Source organism: Clytia hemisphaerica, unplaced genomic scaffold (assembly GCF_902728285.1).
Source record: "Clytia hemisphaerica strain Z4C2 unplaced genomic scaffold, Clytia hemisphaerica genome assembly, whole genome shotgun sequence".
Classification (NCBI taxonomy): domain Eukaryota; kingdom Metazoa; phylum Cnidaria; class Hydrozoa; order Leptothecata; family Clytiidae; genus Clytia; species Clytia hemisphaerica.
The window spans coordinates 1,967,942-1,984,374 of record NW_027104594.1 but is presented as its reverse complement, the minus strand read 5'-3'; the positions used below and the strand labels follow the sequence as shown (position 1 = coordinate 1,984,374).

General features: G+C 35.0%; 2 protein-coding genes across 2 annotated transcripts in view; one reads left to right on the top strand and one right to left on the bottom strand.

Annotated features, from left to right (window-relative positions):
- Positions 1 to 16,433, top strand: part of LOC136823927 (uncharacterized) — a 402,896-nt gene that overhangs the window by 263,544 nt on the left and 122,919 nt on the right. The gene's annotated exons all lie outside the window — the stretch shown is intronic.
- Positions 2,122 to 13,399, bottom strand: LOC136824004 (fibropellin-1-like). The gene is made up of 18 exons (XM_067080162.1): positions 12,765 to 13,399; positions 11,555 to 11,615; positions 10,887 to 11,135; positions 9,542 to 9,596; positions 9,198 to 9,421; positions 8,402 to 8,512; positions 7,913 to 8,029; positions 7,526 to 7,639; positions 6,548 to 7,328; positions 6,176 to 6,414; positions 5,799 to 5,927; positions 5,433 to 5,594; positions 5,003 to 5,230; positions 4,648 to 4,875; positions 4,327 to 4,551; positions 3,800 to 4,149; positions 3,324 to 3,615; positions 2,122 to 2,968 (listed from the first exon to the last, which is right to left on the bottom strand). Exons 1-18 carry the CDS (start codon positions 13,215 to 13,217, stop codon positions 2,604 to 2,606), a joined length of 4,383 nt encoding a protein of 1,460 aa, XP_066936263.1. The 5' UTR covers positions 13,218 to 13,399; the 3' UTR covers positions 2,122 to 2,603.

Here is a 16,433-nt window from a genome sequence, read left to right as displayed (position 1 = left end):
ATAGACTTTCAGTAAGAGCCATTCCAATTTCAATTACCTTCCAAAATTCTCCACTCAAACAATACACCATCCAGACATTAGGCCAAAAGCTAAAGAAAGGGGGTAGGTTGGTTCTCGATTCTCAACATCCAGTAACGTTATAGAAAGTTGCCATTAGTTTCAAGATGCTTTAATTTCATTTTATTGATAATTTTTGATATTTAATTATGGGTTCGTAAGATAACAAAGGAATAACCTAAGAAAAAGTTCGTACCCTCTTTTACTCTGGATAATGATGTTGCTCCAAAACACACCCTATTAACCTATGGGAGAAAACTAAACTAATAACTATACCTTGAAACTTGAAGACCAAATCACTCCTACGTTGAATTTCCATCGCATTTTTTTATTCATTGATTGTACAAATGATTGATTTGGAGTCATTGATTGGTCCTTAAAGTCACTACTGTTTTTACACTGTTTTCTTTTCCATCAAGTTTTAACTATTTCCTGTAGGAAGAGAATAAAAGATTATAAAATTTATTCGGTCAAAACTTCAGAGCTAAATTCAGCTGAGTCTTATACCAAATTCATTGCTTATACAAAGGTTACTGATTGCTACCACTGACCTTTATATACCCTGGACCAAGTTTCTCAATCACGGCCAAGCAAAATCTTTGATCGAAGGGTTTTGAAAAGTGGCACCCTAATGGTAGCACTACTCAATAGCGGTGTAAATGTATCAAGAGCGCTATGTCTACTTTCCCTCGAATACTTTTGATGATGTAGCGTCGTTAGACGTGAATTTTTAAAACTGCAATGACTACGATAAAGGATGGCAGATATAGCTTGGTCCAGGGATATATGAAGGTCAGTATTTGTTACAGTATAAAAAAACGTGTAAATTACAAATTCTGGTAATAAAAACAGTTGGCAACAAATAACAGAAGAGAGGTTCTCAAAGTCTCCGCACTTCAAACCATCAAGACGCCCATGTCATTTCTATTATTCAAGGTTGGAAAGACAAAGAAATTAGAACCAGAAAAGTTTTTCTTGTATAAAAAAGTAAAATTTACAATGTGCAAAGAAAAAATAAAACTGATACTGATGACAAAAAAAACTAAACTTAAAAAATATCTACATACAACTAAAAAAATGCACCTTTTGCATCAATTTCGTCAATCTTTCGTTCTGTCGCCATAACGACGACAAAACTCGTCAATTACTGATAACAACGAATACAGAGACGAATAGACAAAATCGACACACCACTGAACACCTGAATTTCCATTCAAACCTACCCATGTTAACATTAGTTTTAAGGGTTTGATGCCTAACAAACCGAATGGCCAAATAAACTTCAATCAAAGCGAACAGACAGGTCCAGTTATTCCCATAACCCTCGTCTTGGAAACCACTACAGCACGAGCTGTGATCACCTAAGAATGAATGAATGAAATAACTAGAAATAGCTACCTAGTTTAATTCCCTCAATCTCTTTGGCAAATTCAGAGGACGCATATTTCAAACATTCATCTTTTATGAGCTTCAAGAAATCCAATTTGCGTAATCACTTTCAGTATCAGAAAGAATTGACAATACTTTGAAAAAAAAAAGATACATAAGACAGATATAAACAAAAATATAGGCTTAAAAAACTTAAAAACGTTTAAATCTAAGTGCGTATAGTAATAAAACTCTCTTTTAAATTGACAAAATGAAAAAAAACAACAATAATATTGAAAATTAGACAAGACAATGAAAATTAATGCGACACATTAAAAAACAGAAATACCCCGGTTTTAGCCAGTAGTGGCAAATTTAAACTAGACAAAAAAAAGTCGTATAAAATTTGTCACTACTGGCAATAACCGGGGTCAACAACATAACATAACATTACGTCATGAATATCGTGAATCTGAAAACAGTACAGAAGATAAATTTTATTTATGACTTTGCTGTTCACTTTCAATTTCACAAGGTAAACAAAAACAGTAAAAAACAAACCTTTAGACAGATAAACAAAATAAATTTCGTATAAAAAAAACAACCAAATACTGCATTTTGTGTTGTGGGATTAATTTTCATTTAAATTCTAAATGCAGCCATTCATTCAAGTAATTTTTTTCATTTATTCATTTTGTCCCATAATATTTTTACTGCGTGACCATCAGCACCAATGGTGCTCATACTTTTGTACATTATTTACAGTTTGGCTTGAATTTCCTTTCAAGTTTTTCTGTTTCATAGTCATACTCCAAGTTGGCAATGTTACCATGACCACAGGAAAATTATACGACCTAGCTCAGAGGTCATAAAGGAGTCGCACCAACCCTGCATTCCCAATGAGTGATGACTGACTCCAAAACAGGCAACTATTTTCCTCTTTAACCAGCAGTCTCGTAAGACCATTTTCTCGTTAATTTCAAAGAAACCGGAGGAAGATACTGTATTATAAAACAGAATTCTTTTTTCGCTTTATTTAAAAACATATTTTTCGTTTTTGGTATGTGTACTATATATACATTTTTAAAAGAAGTCTCGAGTTTGGTACAGCGACAACTAGCCAGTCTGCTCGGCTCTCTTCTCCATTCTCGTTATCTCAATTGCATCTCATTCAGTCGTCAGCAATGACTAAACTTATCATTAGTATCAGACATGTACAGTTTATCCGGTACAAACTCATTGATGGTCGATAACCTACTGGACGAGGGTACACCTTTGTCAAAAGGTTTTTTATAATGATATCTATTAGATTTATCTTCATGTTCGTCTTTTTCTGAATGGTCCAAAGATTTGCACGGTTTATGGTCTTTGGTAGAAAATTGTCCTTTGGTGGGAAATTCGTTTTGTTTTTGCGTAAAAAATACCTCGGAATTAAGAGCTTGTTGACTTCGACGTCTGATGTTGTAATAAACACAAACACCAAACAAAATCATTAATGAGATCACCACCAATCCTGTCAAGATGGGTACCAACAAGTTCAGCCCTAAAAAGTAAACACAAGAAAGAGAGGTTGATGAACCTGCATTTGTATGAATAAAAATGAGGCGGGAAGAGATTGAGTGGATGTATGAATGCAGGAACGAATGAATGAATGAATGGAGGACCGAATGAATGTATGAATGTAGGAACGAATGAATGAATGAATGTAGGAACGAATGAATGAATGAATTTAGGAACGAATGAATATGAATGAATGTTGGAACGAATGAATAAATGAATGTAGGAACGAATGAATGAATGAATGAATGAATGAATGAATGTAGGAACAAATGAATTAATGAATGTAGGAACGAATGAATGTATGAATGTAGGAACAAATGAATGAGAAATAAACGTACTGTCTGGTGGTCGAAATTTGACAAGAGTGTGTCTCCGAACGAAGACTTTGGTGGTTGTTCTGTTCAACTTATGCAACACTGATCCGCGTCTTGTTTCGTATTTATAAAACTCTGCGAGAACAACAGACACATCAACTGCTCTATCTTTAGCGTACACAGACACGATCAGTTCGTTTTGATTTGCATCGCTGGTGAAGCGTTGACACTCCAAGATGATTTCACGTTTGAGAAGAGGGTCTTGCAAAACGTCGGAGTAACGTAGCTCTTCACATATCTCTTCAACCAAAATGCCCTGAAAAGTGAATGTAAAGTTATATGGAATATGATAATTGTAGGATGGTAAATTATGGTATAAAAACAAATAGTAATCCTGTTTCTGAATTGCAATATATTCTTCTGTATGTTATTAATCCTTTTGAAAATAGTTTGCCGAGAAAATACCTGTAAATATAATTGACTTTACTGAAAGAACTTACAGGTGGAAGGAGAACTTTCTCGAACTTGATGTTTAAACTGGAGCAGTCTTTACTCAAACTTGGTTCCTTCAGCGCTGGTTTACATCCTCCATTGTGGATACTTGACGTTTTGTAAGTTACACATTCACCCCATTTCGGACATGGTGGTGTGATACAATCAGCATCAGGCTTTTCCCGGCATACACAATCAGAGTTTTGTTTTTCCTTCCTGTAACAATTAACAGGACCACACTCAACTTCATTGCAGGTCACTTTACCATTCTTACACCGACATTGATTGCAATCTGACTTCCAGATCTCGTTGTCGTAAAAAGTTTCATTTTGGTATACACATGTCTGCAGCTTCACGTCTATTGAAGTAAAATAAAAGGTGATGAGAAGATTTTAAAAGTAAGCACCTATGACTATGATGATCTTGGCTAAATTAAACAAACTCAAGTCGTACCAGAAAGTTTTATGAAGATACGTAACCCAGAGAACTATAATAAGAGTTTGAACAATGGTATTATTAAATTAAAAGTTCTTACTGTCACACTTAGGTCCATATCTGCCTTCAGGACATGCACATCGATAACTTCCTGCAACGTTCTGACATGTTGAACCTCCTGCACAAGGGTTTGGATTGCACTGATCTACTGGATATTGACAATCGGAACCAACATAACCAGTCTGGCAAATGCAGTGATATGAGCCAATACCATCTTGACAAGCTGCTTGGTTCTTGCAGGGATTGGATGCACAATAATCAATATCTATGAGAAATGGATAGATTTGAATCGTACAATCGTATATTTAAAAGCAGGCAAACCACCGAATCTGAATTCATGAATACTTAAAAATAGACATACCTTTTTCACAATAGGTACCAGAGAAACCGGTTGGACATAAACACGCAAACGAGTCATTGGAGGAAAGGCAAGTCCCACCATTCAAACAACTGGTAGTCTTGCAAAGATCTTTTCGTTCAGCACATGTTGCGCCAACGAATCCTTCAGGACAATGACATTGGAAGGTGTTTCCGAAGTCTGTACAATTTCCTCCGTGCAAACATGGCGAGCTATCGCAATTATTAGATCCTGAAATGAGAAAAAGGGAAAACATATTATCATTTCTATCATCACTTAGTCACTGTTGGTATGATTACTGTCACAACCAAGCTCCTTAGAAAGTTTAAAGTAGCCGTTGTTAAATAACAATTCTTACTTGAATTACAAGTCTTCCCTTTCCAGCCATTGATGCATGAGCAATTGTAATCATTTGGCAGATCAATACAAAGACCACCATTGTCACAAGGTCTTCGATCACATTTTCGGATGGACAGCTCACAGTATCTGCCACTGAATGGAGTTCCACACTTACAAATGTATCCATCGTTGATCTGAAGACAGGTTCCACCATTCCTGCATAAGTTTCCTTGGCAGTAGTTGATGTCTGAATTTGGAAAAAGGGAGAATTTATGCATTAGCGAGCCTGAAATAGAATACTTAGAATATCTAAGTTCGAAATAATTATGCATGACCTTGTAATTACTGATGTCTGAGTTTTGTGAGCTTATCTAAGTCAATGGCAAACAAAGACATACAGATCACTTGAGGAGTCCAATCAAGAGATGGATAATAATTATATATCTTACTGGTGCTGCAAGAATCACCCGTCCATCCTTTTTCACATTTGCATTTGAATTCATTGACACTCAACGAAACACATTTTCCATGTTTACCACATACTCCTCTGGGAACCAAAGAACTGCCTTTTGTTGTGGAATTATATGTTGCTACCATGCAACTATCTTCAGCTGTAAAACGAAATATACGTATAAAAACATACAAACATAAACACAGACATATCTATTTTGTTTTTAAAGCCGTTACACGGTTTGCTTCACAACTGCGTTGGGTAATTTCTTGATTGGTTTGCCGTAAAAAACCTGAAAATGACATATTCGACTTGGTGATCTTAGACAATCTAGAAAGACAACGTACGGAACATTTTGAGATACCTTTTTCACAATTCTTTCCAAAGAAACCTGACTGACATTTACATTGATAGCCATCCCCTTCATTAAAACAAACTCCTTTGTTTTGGCATGGATTTTTGAGGCATGCATTGATGTGCTGACAGTTAGGTCCTGAAAATTTAGTAAAGCTATTGATAAGATTTCAAAAGATATGGCAAATTGTAAATATAAAAGCTGGACGTGAATAAGTAGTTTTGTAACTCTAGCTGACTCTAGAATGAATCTCGCAATTTTATGAAATTGATTCAGCTCTCTTCTACATTTTGATGGTATTGAACACTCTTTACAACGGTAATAACTTGCTTTGTTTCTAACTCTAGGATAATAAAAAGCATGCTGGATAAAATAAAAAACGTTACCATAAAACTCCTTGGAGCAATTGCATTCATATTGGCCAATCTTGTCCACACATTTTCCTTTATTGTGACAAGTTATGCCAAGGCATTCATTGATTTCCTCCTCACAGAACTCTCCTATGTACCCAAGATCACAAACACATGCATAACCTCCTCTTTGTTGTAGACATTTGCCATGGGTGCAAGAACGGTTAAGACACTGATTGGCTTGAATTTCACAAAACTGGCCCATAAATCCTTCACTAGAATAATAGAATACTCGTGTGAGATTTATTACAAAACCATCGGTTTTCATGAAGTCTATAACAGCACAACCATGAGAAAGCAAAAATGATTAACACAAAATAATGGAAAGATTGAGAATAATTTACTTACGCACACTTGCAGCTGTATTTGTTGATACCATCGAGACAGGTTCCACCATTTTCACATACAATATTTTTGCAATCATTGATATTATAGGAGCAATCATGGCCACGATATGCAATGGGACACTGACAGGTGTACCCATTTATTCCATCTGTACAATTACCTCCATTTTGGCATGGATTGTTTTCACATTCATTAACATTATTTTGACAATGTTTTCCGTTGAAGCCAGGGGGACATACACACTCATATGAATCAACTCGGTCGATACATTGAGCAGAATTCTGGCACTTGTGTGTCACACAATCATCTATATCAATTTGACAATATCGCCCAGTGTATCCTGCAGTGCAATGGCATTTCTCTTTCCCTGCTTGCATGTAACATGTAGAGCCATGTCTACAAGGGTCATTTTTACATTCTTGGAGTCTACCAACAGTATGAATTGGATTATCACAATTTCTACCAGTCCAGCCTTTCGCACATTTGCATTTATAATCATTATGAAAACGAGTACACAATCCATCATTCTTGCAGGGAATTTCACTGCAACGATCAAACACAACGGAGCAGTTCTTCCCAGAGAAACCAGTTTGGCAGATGCACTTGTACCCATTAATCTGGTCTTTACAAACACCCTGGTTTTGACATGGTGAGACAGCACACTCATTCACATTGATCTCACAATTTTTGCCAGAAAATCCTGGTTGACATTCACACAAGTATTCACTGACTTTGTCAACACAAGTAGCATTGTTTTGACATTGACCATGGCAATCATTGGAGTCTAAAATTCAAATCAAATTTGTCATAAATTATATTTGCCAGGAAAATTTCAATCGACGCATATTTGCAAAATATAGTGAGGTGAATTATGTGAATTGTTTATTATAATTCTTAATTTCAATGAATGATGGTAATGACGATAAAATGACTTGATTTCTAAAATATGAATCAAGATCAAGCAAGAAGTCATGTACTTACTTTGAGTGCAATTCTTTCCAGACCATCCATGTTTGCAAGAGCAGTAATAATCGTTTCCAATGTTGTTACATTCATGAGAGTTTACACAAGGATCCAAGCTGCACATATCCCTTTCTATAGCACGAGAAAGAAATCATTCATTTCCTGATAAATATGAAGACTACCCAAAAGTGTAGCATTTCTTTTTAAATAAAACAGCTTCATTTAATTTGCAAGTTCTGCTCAGAAGAAGACACACAAAAGTGACAAGAGTCTCAGAAATTTCTTTACAGAGTTGAGTGATCTTTTAAAGTTGAGACCTTAAAGTTACCAGAAATAACCCATCAGTTGGTGAAACTGGTTAGCTTAGGTAGACAAACGGATATAAATAAATTTGAAATAACCTACCAGTGCAATTGACACCTCCCCATCCAAGAGGGCAGCTGCATTCATAACCAAACGGCTTGTCAAGGCAAATGGCTGACGATTTAGTGCATGGAAAAGGATCGCAATGATCTAATATGTCTAAAACAAGAGAAGGAAAAAATATAAATATAATATTTTTAGATGGTTTTGACTTGTGATTAAAGGTTTCATTTTTACATGAGTGTTCCCGTTTCATGTCAGACACATATTTCATACCAGGACAGTGTCTTCCTATTGTTATATCATGCTGATATAAGCAAAAAGTTGTTTTTCTTTTCCTCTTTTGGGCCAATCTTGCTCCACATCCGTGTCAATCCAATGTGAAAAAGCTGGTGAATTAAAATTGATGAGCAAGCAAACGATATCACTCTTACTTAAAAACAAAACCTTTCAAAGATATTTGTCACTTATGTGCAGATTGATTGGTTCAAGGACTAGTTATAAGAGTCCTTATAAAACCAGATAGCTTACCGATTTCACAATGGATTCCAGCTAATCCTTTAGGGCATTGGCAAGTGTAATTATCACTGTGTTGAAGGCATAATGCACCATTCTCACATGGCTGCATATCGCAGGTCACTTCTGCAAAATAAAGAAAAGCATCAAGAATTGAGATTTAACTTTATGTGATTTTGTCAATATTTGGAATAGGAAAACATAGACGTAAAGCTGGGATAAAGTGTAGTGGTGCTATTTGGCAATTTAATTGTGATGTAAACAAGAAACGAGGATTATAAAAATCATATCTTGTGTGGATCTGTGGATGGAAATAGACTAATTACATCAGTGTTGTTATGCCAATGAAAGGAACATCTAATTTTAAATAAACTTTTTTGGTACGCATGGTAGTGTCAGGGAAACTTAAGCAGTCACACAGAAGAATGTCTCTCAGTGAACCACAGACTTGATGAATAATTGAAGAATGAATTTTACAAGCAAAACAATTTCAATTTTTTGAATTGGAAATCTAATGAAACTCAATGCAAATTATTTTTCATTTAGTTTAAAAAACTTCCGCTAGTAAACATCTTGATAGCTAGTTTAAATTAAAATGAATGTACATAAATAATTTAAAATGGATTTTGCTAATTTCTGATAATTTTAAATTCCAATAGAATGAGTAACTGTTATATTGACATGTACATGAATAAAAACCAGAAACACCCCCAACAGTGGAATCTTAAAAAAGCAACATATTAGACATCATCTCCTTGGTATCAAGTTTATATAAAACCCTCAAAGTGAATTTTGATAACTAATGACATACTCTGATCACAGTTTTCTCCTGTCCAACCAATGTCGCAATTGCACTCATCTGGTAGGTTACATGCCCCATGAACACAGCCAGGTGCTTTGACGCATGTATCACAAGTCCCACCTGACCATCCCTCAGAGCAATTGCATTCATAAGGCTCGTCACATGTACCATGAAGGCAACCAGGCCCCACAACACACTCACCACATGTATATCCTTTCCAACCTCGACTACAACTAAAAGAAATAAATTTGACATCAATAAATATTCAGAACCTGTCACTCTAATTATGAGGAGAAATTGGTACGAGCTTGATCCTTAAATTTTCAATTTTTGTAAAACATGAATCAACTAACCTACACTTGTACGGAGACAAACAATGGCCATTTTCACAAGTTGGATCACACATTGCTGCATAAAATTATAAATGAAATAATAATTTAAAATATGCTAACACTAAAAGAAAGAAACTTCATTATAACAAAGCATATTATCAAAAGAATTTTGCAAATGAAGTTTTGTTCGAGACCCAGATTGAAACTAGTAAGATTAAGAATTACTTCCTTAAAAGTATAACCAGTTCTTATTCCTGCTTATTCAAGTACATTTATTTTCTGAATAAATAAGGAGGAATAAATCAAGAAAATTTAAGCCTAGGGAACACTAAGGCAAAAAGAAGTATGAGGATGTGCTGCTGGAAAGGGTACCTTTTTTAAACTCCACCAGTCCCAATTAACATTACAAAACAATGATAAAGGTTTTAGCCATTCAGGGTCACTTTTTTGCAAATTTTGGAAATAATTCAAAAAGGAATTCCACACGGGTCCCATTCTTTGATTGTCATATCTAGTTAAGTAATACTGTAGCCTTTGTAAGCATGGATATCCAGTGGCTATATGCTATTTTGAATTTATGTTTCTGGTATTTCTAAATTGATTTGCCATCAAAAAGCAGAAAGCAGATGTATAATGGATATTTTGTCACATTTTCAATCATCAGACCTAGCCGAGAATTTGCAGACACTGGGTTTCCAAACCAGACACAGTAAACAGCAGAAATATCAAAATGAGAAAATAGTTTACAGTTTCAAAATTCAAGCTTCACTGTAGCCTGGGAATCCAAGCGTTAAACTTTGTTCACAGTCTAGTTTATGATATTTTTGCTGCTTGTTTAATGCTTGGCACAGGTAACTCGCCTGCAGGGAGATTTTTCCCTGCAATGCAGGTTCAGCCTGATTGGCCAGCTTTCGGCGTATTACTTAGCAGTACTTTCGCGCAAATTTTGATAATTTCGATGCGCACGCATAGTTTATGGAAAAAGCTGTCTCTGCAGAAAAAAGTAAAACAAATGAAAATGAAAACATAGATTCATTTTGAAACAAAATGGCTGTTGGCTGGAAGTCTAAATACATGTGGCTGATGTTTTGATGTGGTTTTTAGTATAGTTTTGAAAGTCTTTAGAGGTTGTGGAGGAGTTTTTTATGGTAAGTTGATTATGTGTGTTTGCCTGGGTTTCCAAAGTTCTGAAAGTGTGTCAGCAACGGTTCACACACAAACTGTTCATAACATTCTGTGTCAGACTAATCTACCTGCACCAAGCTCTACAATCTTAGAACTTTGTGAGGTGAGGCATTTGTTGTTTTTTCTAAGATTATGAGCTTGGATTCCCAGGCTAGCTTCACTGTTAAAGAATAAGTCTTACGAATATTGCAAAATTGTCCAGTATATCCAGCATGACAAACTAGCCTCTTGTTTTCATCACAATCAAAATGTCCATCCCATTTATCACGTGGTACACAGAAAAAAGCACAGGCACTTCCACCGTAATCTTTATCACATTTCACTTTAAGGCTGTATTCCAAGTTAGGGCCATACTGATTGTCAGTTCTATTCTTTCGCCAAATGCCATGTGGATTGAACGGTATTGAAGTTGTATATTTACTTATCACTTCTGAAAAATTGAAAAATAAAATTACTCTAGCTTCACTAGAGAGTTCTAAGTTTTGTACATTTCAGATTTCCCCTCAAACAAACGAATTTCTCGGAAATCAAAATAAATGCTTTCGTTTTCGCTTTCGTTTTGAGCACGCGCGTGTTCGGTAAAATAAATATTTAATAAAACCAAAGTGGACATTGATTGCATAATAATGAATTGGGAACACAAAAGAATCAATAGTCTTGTTTTAGTCACAAATATAACAGGTACTCATAACTCTTTACATTAGTTTTTGGTGACGTCAATATTCATTCAAAAGATTCATTTACTTTTAATCAAAGGAACCGCTTCTCATTCAATATTGCTGCATGGATTTCAAAAGAGAAATTCCCATCAATAGATTTTTAATAAGTCAAATCAACGAGCCTATTTACCTGGCTTTGCTTGGGGCTCATCCGGGACGTGGAGTATTTCAATTAGTAGCTGAAAAAAGACCTATAAAGAAAGGAGAAGAAAAATATCAATTTTTTTCTCGCTTTATTTAGCAAACAAACAAACAAAATTTTTGATTTCACGTGCGCGTGAGGGCCGTAGTAAAATAGATGTTTTCGTGAATGAACATCAAGGGCAATCACTTTGAGCATAATTTGAGCAAACATTGTTTATAAGAACAATAGTATAAACAATTAAGAACATGAAGATTTTGGGGCTTTAAATTGAAGTACAAGAATTTTAACAATAGCCGTCTGATCGTCTACTGGTTTTATGTGTTTGGAAAGTTGTCTGAAATACTTGGGATTTTTTGAAACGGACTTTCGAAAGTTCGACCATTTATGAAAGACATGTTTTTTAGTTTCTTATGAAAAATATTTAAAAGGTTCAGCAAGCACTCAAAACTATTTAGCAACAATTTCATTTCGTAATTAGATAAGAGGGTAGCGAACAGGTAGAAGGGAGGTCTCTCAAATTTCTATCAAGAAAACATATCAAAAACTACGAAGAAAAGATGGTCGGGGAAGAGAAAAGACACACACAACCAAAATATTTTAACTCAATCTCAAGTCAAAATATTTGAGAAAAATAAAACTCAATTAACTAACCAGGATTGTGAAAAACAGATTAAAGAGAAGAAAAGAGACCCGTGATACAATCAAAGAAATTTTTCGAAAAAGTTTTGTACTAAATTTTATAAGTGGATTTTCGTTCGTGGTTTTTTTGTTCAATAAAATTTCGTGTGAAGGGTTTAGTGGTTTACTTCTTGATGATTTCTTTTAAAAAAAAAGTTTAAAAAATTTCTCTCGAAAACGTGTGTGACGATAATATTTTCGAACTTTTGAAGGAAGATTGTAAATTCGTCCAGAAGAAAAAAGAATCTTTGAAATAAACCAACATTTTTTTATGAAAGAAAGCACGCAAGCGTAGAGAAAAGACTGCAAAGTACTGAATGAAGACTTTTTGAATGAGATGAAAACTTTTAGCAAGGGTTTGACAAGAAACAGAACAAATACGAAGAAGCCCATTAGCACAGTGTGACGAAAAGAACTCGGCCTGTTATTTTTAGCATGCTAAATAGAAAAAAATAATCAAATATATATAAAAGATTGGCAAATCTGCGAACATTGATATAAAAAAATGTTTTCATACCTCCTCCCTTAGCGCGTGTTTGATTCGAAAAACCAATGCATCAGCTTTCTCAAATTTTTCCAAATTCGTCGTGTTTGAAATCTGCTGATAATTCTCATACACAGGCTCCTTCAAATTTAAATCAGGCAACTCAAATGAAATTTCGTTTCCTTGAAAAGTCTCTGATGTCCTTTTACCCATAGTGCACTGCTGAACTTGGTAAAAATCACCAGGTGTTATACAAAACTTGACCTGCATACGACACGGCGTACGACATTTCGACGTTAAAGTATCTCTAGTTCCTCCGTCACAGCACTTATTTTCAGAAGTGACCCCGTATGGGTTTGATAATGAGTCTAGTACAATCCGAACTTCGCCTTCGGAGCCAGTATAAACAAATTGTGGTGCGTGAAAGTATATGATAAAAAAAAGTCTTGAAATATAAAAAATGTTGATGTGTACGAATTTATACATCTTTCTCGTGTTCTCTCCAGTTTACAAAAAATCTCTCCTCGTTTCTAGAGCCACCTCCTCGTACGCATTTTCTTCTGCAGAAAGTTGCTAAATGTAGGTGTCCTATCTTTCCAAATGGTTATTTACAAAAAAATCTTTTCACTTCTTCTCCTCTCTTTTGTTTGCTTTGAATTCATAATGCACTGAAAACAAAAAAATATATTACAACACAAAAGAGTAGAATAAATAATGAGAAGTCCACACACTTTGGAGGCGTTTTCTACAAAATACAATTTAATTTTCCAACGAAAAAAACTTCAAGAAAATCATAATTTCGGTATACTCGTCTACCTATACTTCGCATACAAATTTACTGATAATTTTCCCCTTATAAATAAGACATAGAGTTCCTTAGATCCTTTACGTAGTATATAGTATCTCTCTTTTTTCTCAAAAAAAGTTACTCTCGACCCCACTCGTAAAAATATTGTCTTTCCCCCAAACGTTATATTATTAATTCACAATTCGGTCTCAAATCTTCACAGATTTGTTATTTATCAATACTCGAACTTAACATCATAATACAAAGAATTTTCAAACATTTTCTTCACGAAGAAAAAAAAAGAAATTGTCTCAAAAACTATTCTTGCCTCTTTTTTTCTTTCTCATTTGCTTACCAACTTTCTAGAGTAAACACCCTGCGATAAAAAAAAAGATCTCAAGCAAGAAAAAACACGAAAGCTGAAAAATAATGGCTCTTCCAACTTTAAACCAGTACTTGACGAGAGAACAATCCATACTGTCATTCCGCGAGCATCGAACAACTTCACTTGGAGACTAAGATCGTGAAAAATTGATAGCATGTGGTTTCATCTACTGCGCATGCACAAATTAATATTTATAAATGCAAAAAAAGAAAGAAAATATCGAAGTGAGAAAAAAAATGAAGTCGTAACAAAGTGTAACGAACGAAAGTCAATGAAAGAAATTGCATATAACATATAAATACACACATGTTTACTTTATCATTGAATTGCTTTTCCAATTCAAAATCTCCGCATGAGAAAAGGTTTTTAAAAATATCACGCATTTATAATCATCAAATAAATACCCCATGATTTTCGGCTTGAAAATCGCATCTAGATTTTGACGAAAGATAATTTCATGCAGCTCAGTGGAATTTATGAAATACTACATGCTCTCACACCAACCTACTCGCTCGTAATTTGTTGTGCTCTTCTTTGAAAATATTTGACAAATATAAAACGCTCAAAACAATCGGCTCCCCTCTGTATAACTCGTTTTTTTTACACAATCAACACATCGTAACCTTCTCGAGTTTCTCTACAAGAATTATGTACACAATTGTATTGACCTGTACCAAACCAATCTCCCTTTGACCATCTGTTTCAAACTTATTCTCATTTTTCGATCGCGACATTGATACGCGGAGAGGTGAAAAGAAAAGGACAATGGCTTTAAAATAGAAACCACCCTCTTTTAAGTCAGATTTTTTCTGAAGAGATTTTAATTGGCTTGGAATCATCAGCCACGTGCCAAGCAGTTGACATTAATCACTTTTGTTTGCAATCAATGGTCGAAGACTAATTACTTTTTATGAGCTTTTGCGTGTTTCAAATCTAATACAATGTTTAAAAGGTCTTAGCCAGACGATACTGAGTAATTATTAAAAACATCATTAATTAAACAAGCAGTCGACACAAGTGGGTCTGTTTTTTATACCAGGTGTCTTAAAGTGTGTTACATTCAATGTTCTAAGTTATTGAAACAAGCTGTTTGTTTTTCTTCTTTTTTCTTAATTTTTTCTTTCTTTCAATCCATAACATTCTGCGGATAAAAACCAGTCTTTTCTAGGCTCATTCTTTCTTGGGTGCTGCCCTTTTAGGTTGTCAGCATGTAATCAATGAAATTGAAATTACCTTCAGGTCCTTCAGGGAATTTATAAACCGAGTCACCCTCAAAATGCAACATGATATCAGTTCAGTAACCGTAACCTTGCAACTTCACAGTGCAGTCGCAACAGTGTATTTTTTTTAATAAGCCTGGTTTCACGTCATAGTACTCCAAAAGGTAAATAAAAGAGTCTAAACGCCAAAACAAAACCAAAATCAGACTACATAAACACTCTTCTAATTTAGAATATTAATTTAAAAATTTGATGAGATTACCACCTTGGTTTTAAAACCATTGATTCGTGCTGTTTTTGATGTGTTTACGTTTTCAAACTCCAGTATAATGTTGAATTTAGCTTTCAAATATTAGTTTTTATAATTAACCTTTGCTTTTGTTGCTAAGTTTTTCAAAAGTCCTTTGGCGAGCTAGATCCTCCGAGGGCGAGGCATGCAAAGTAAAAATTTCGATCTGAATGATTATATATATTAATAGACACTAATGTCGCTAATGCTGTAATTAAAAAATATATAGGCTATCACAGTCCTTTCCTTGTCTTGTTGGTGGAATTACGTGGCCGTGCCCGTGGTGGTGCGTGGAAGCAAAAACAAAAATCATCAAAAATATTATTGTTTTTGCTCTGCTTCGTTCAGTCTGCAAAGCATTTGTGGGAAAGTAGATGTCATAGATGACTGCTTAAAATTCCTAAGCTTTAATCCAATCTACATTTTTAATATGATGAACTGAAACAACAGCTACTACAGACGTACAGTATCAGTTCAGTAGTAAAAGCAATATTTTTCATCAAAAACAAAACAAACATTAAAAGCAGAGCCAGAAGTGGGTAGAGTGCTGTTGAACAGAAAACAGAACAACCTTTCATCTTCTTATGCCTCGCACTAAAGAGCATTCATTGCTATATTTCTTAAATCAAAGATTCTTACCAAGTTTACTGTCGTTTTGGTTTGATGCAACAGGCAACAAGATGTCAGAATGTCGCCATGTTTATTTTGCAACCGGTGCATTCGAATCGAATGTTTTTAAAATGATAAAGGCCGGTCTACACTAAATATAAAGTTCGAATTCGAAATTCGAATTCCATGGCGCACGAGAGAAGAGGGGGGATAAGGCCTATTTTACATGCCAAAAATATTCACACATCACAAAATCATACCCATAAGGCACCACCCGGGGGGGGGGGGAGGCATACTCCCCGGCACACTCAAGGTGAATGTGTTCTACTGCACGTCTGGTCGATGTCGTCGATGGTCCTTTTCTCAAGCTTTACAAAGTACACTGCGAGGGTCGAAAATGAGCAAAGATGAG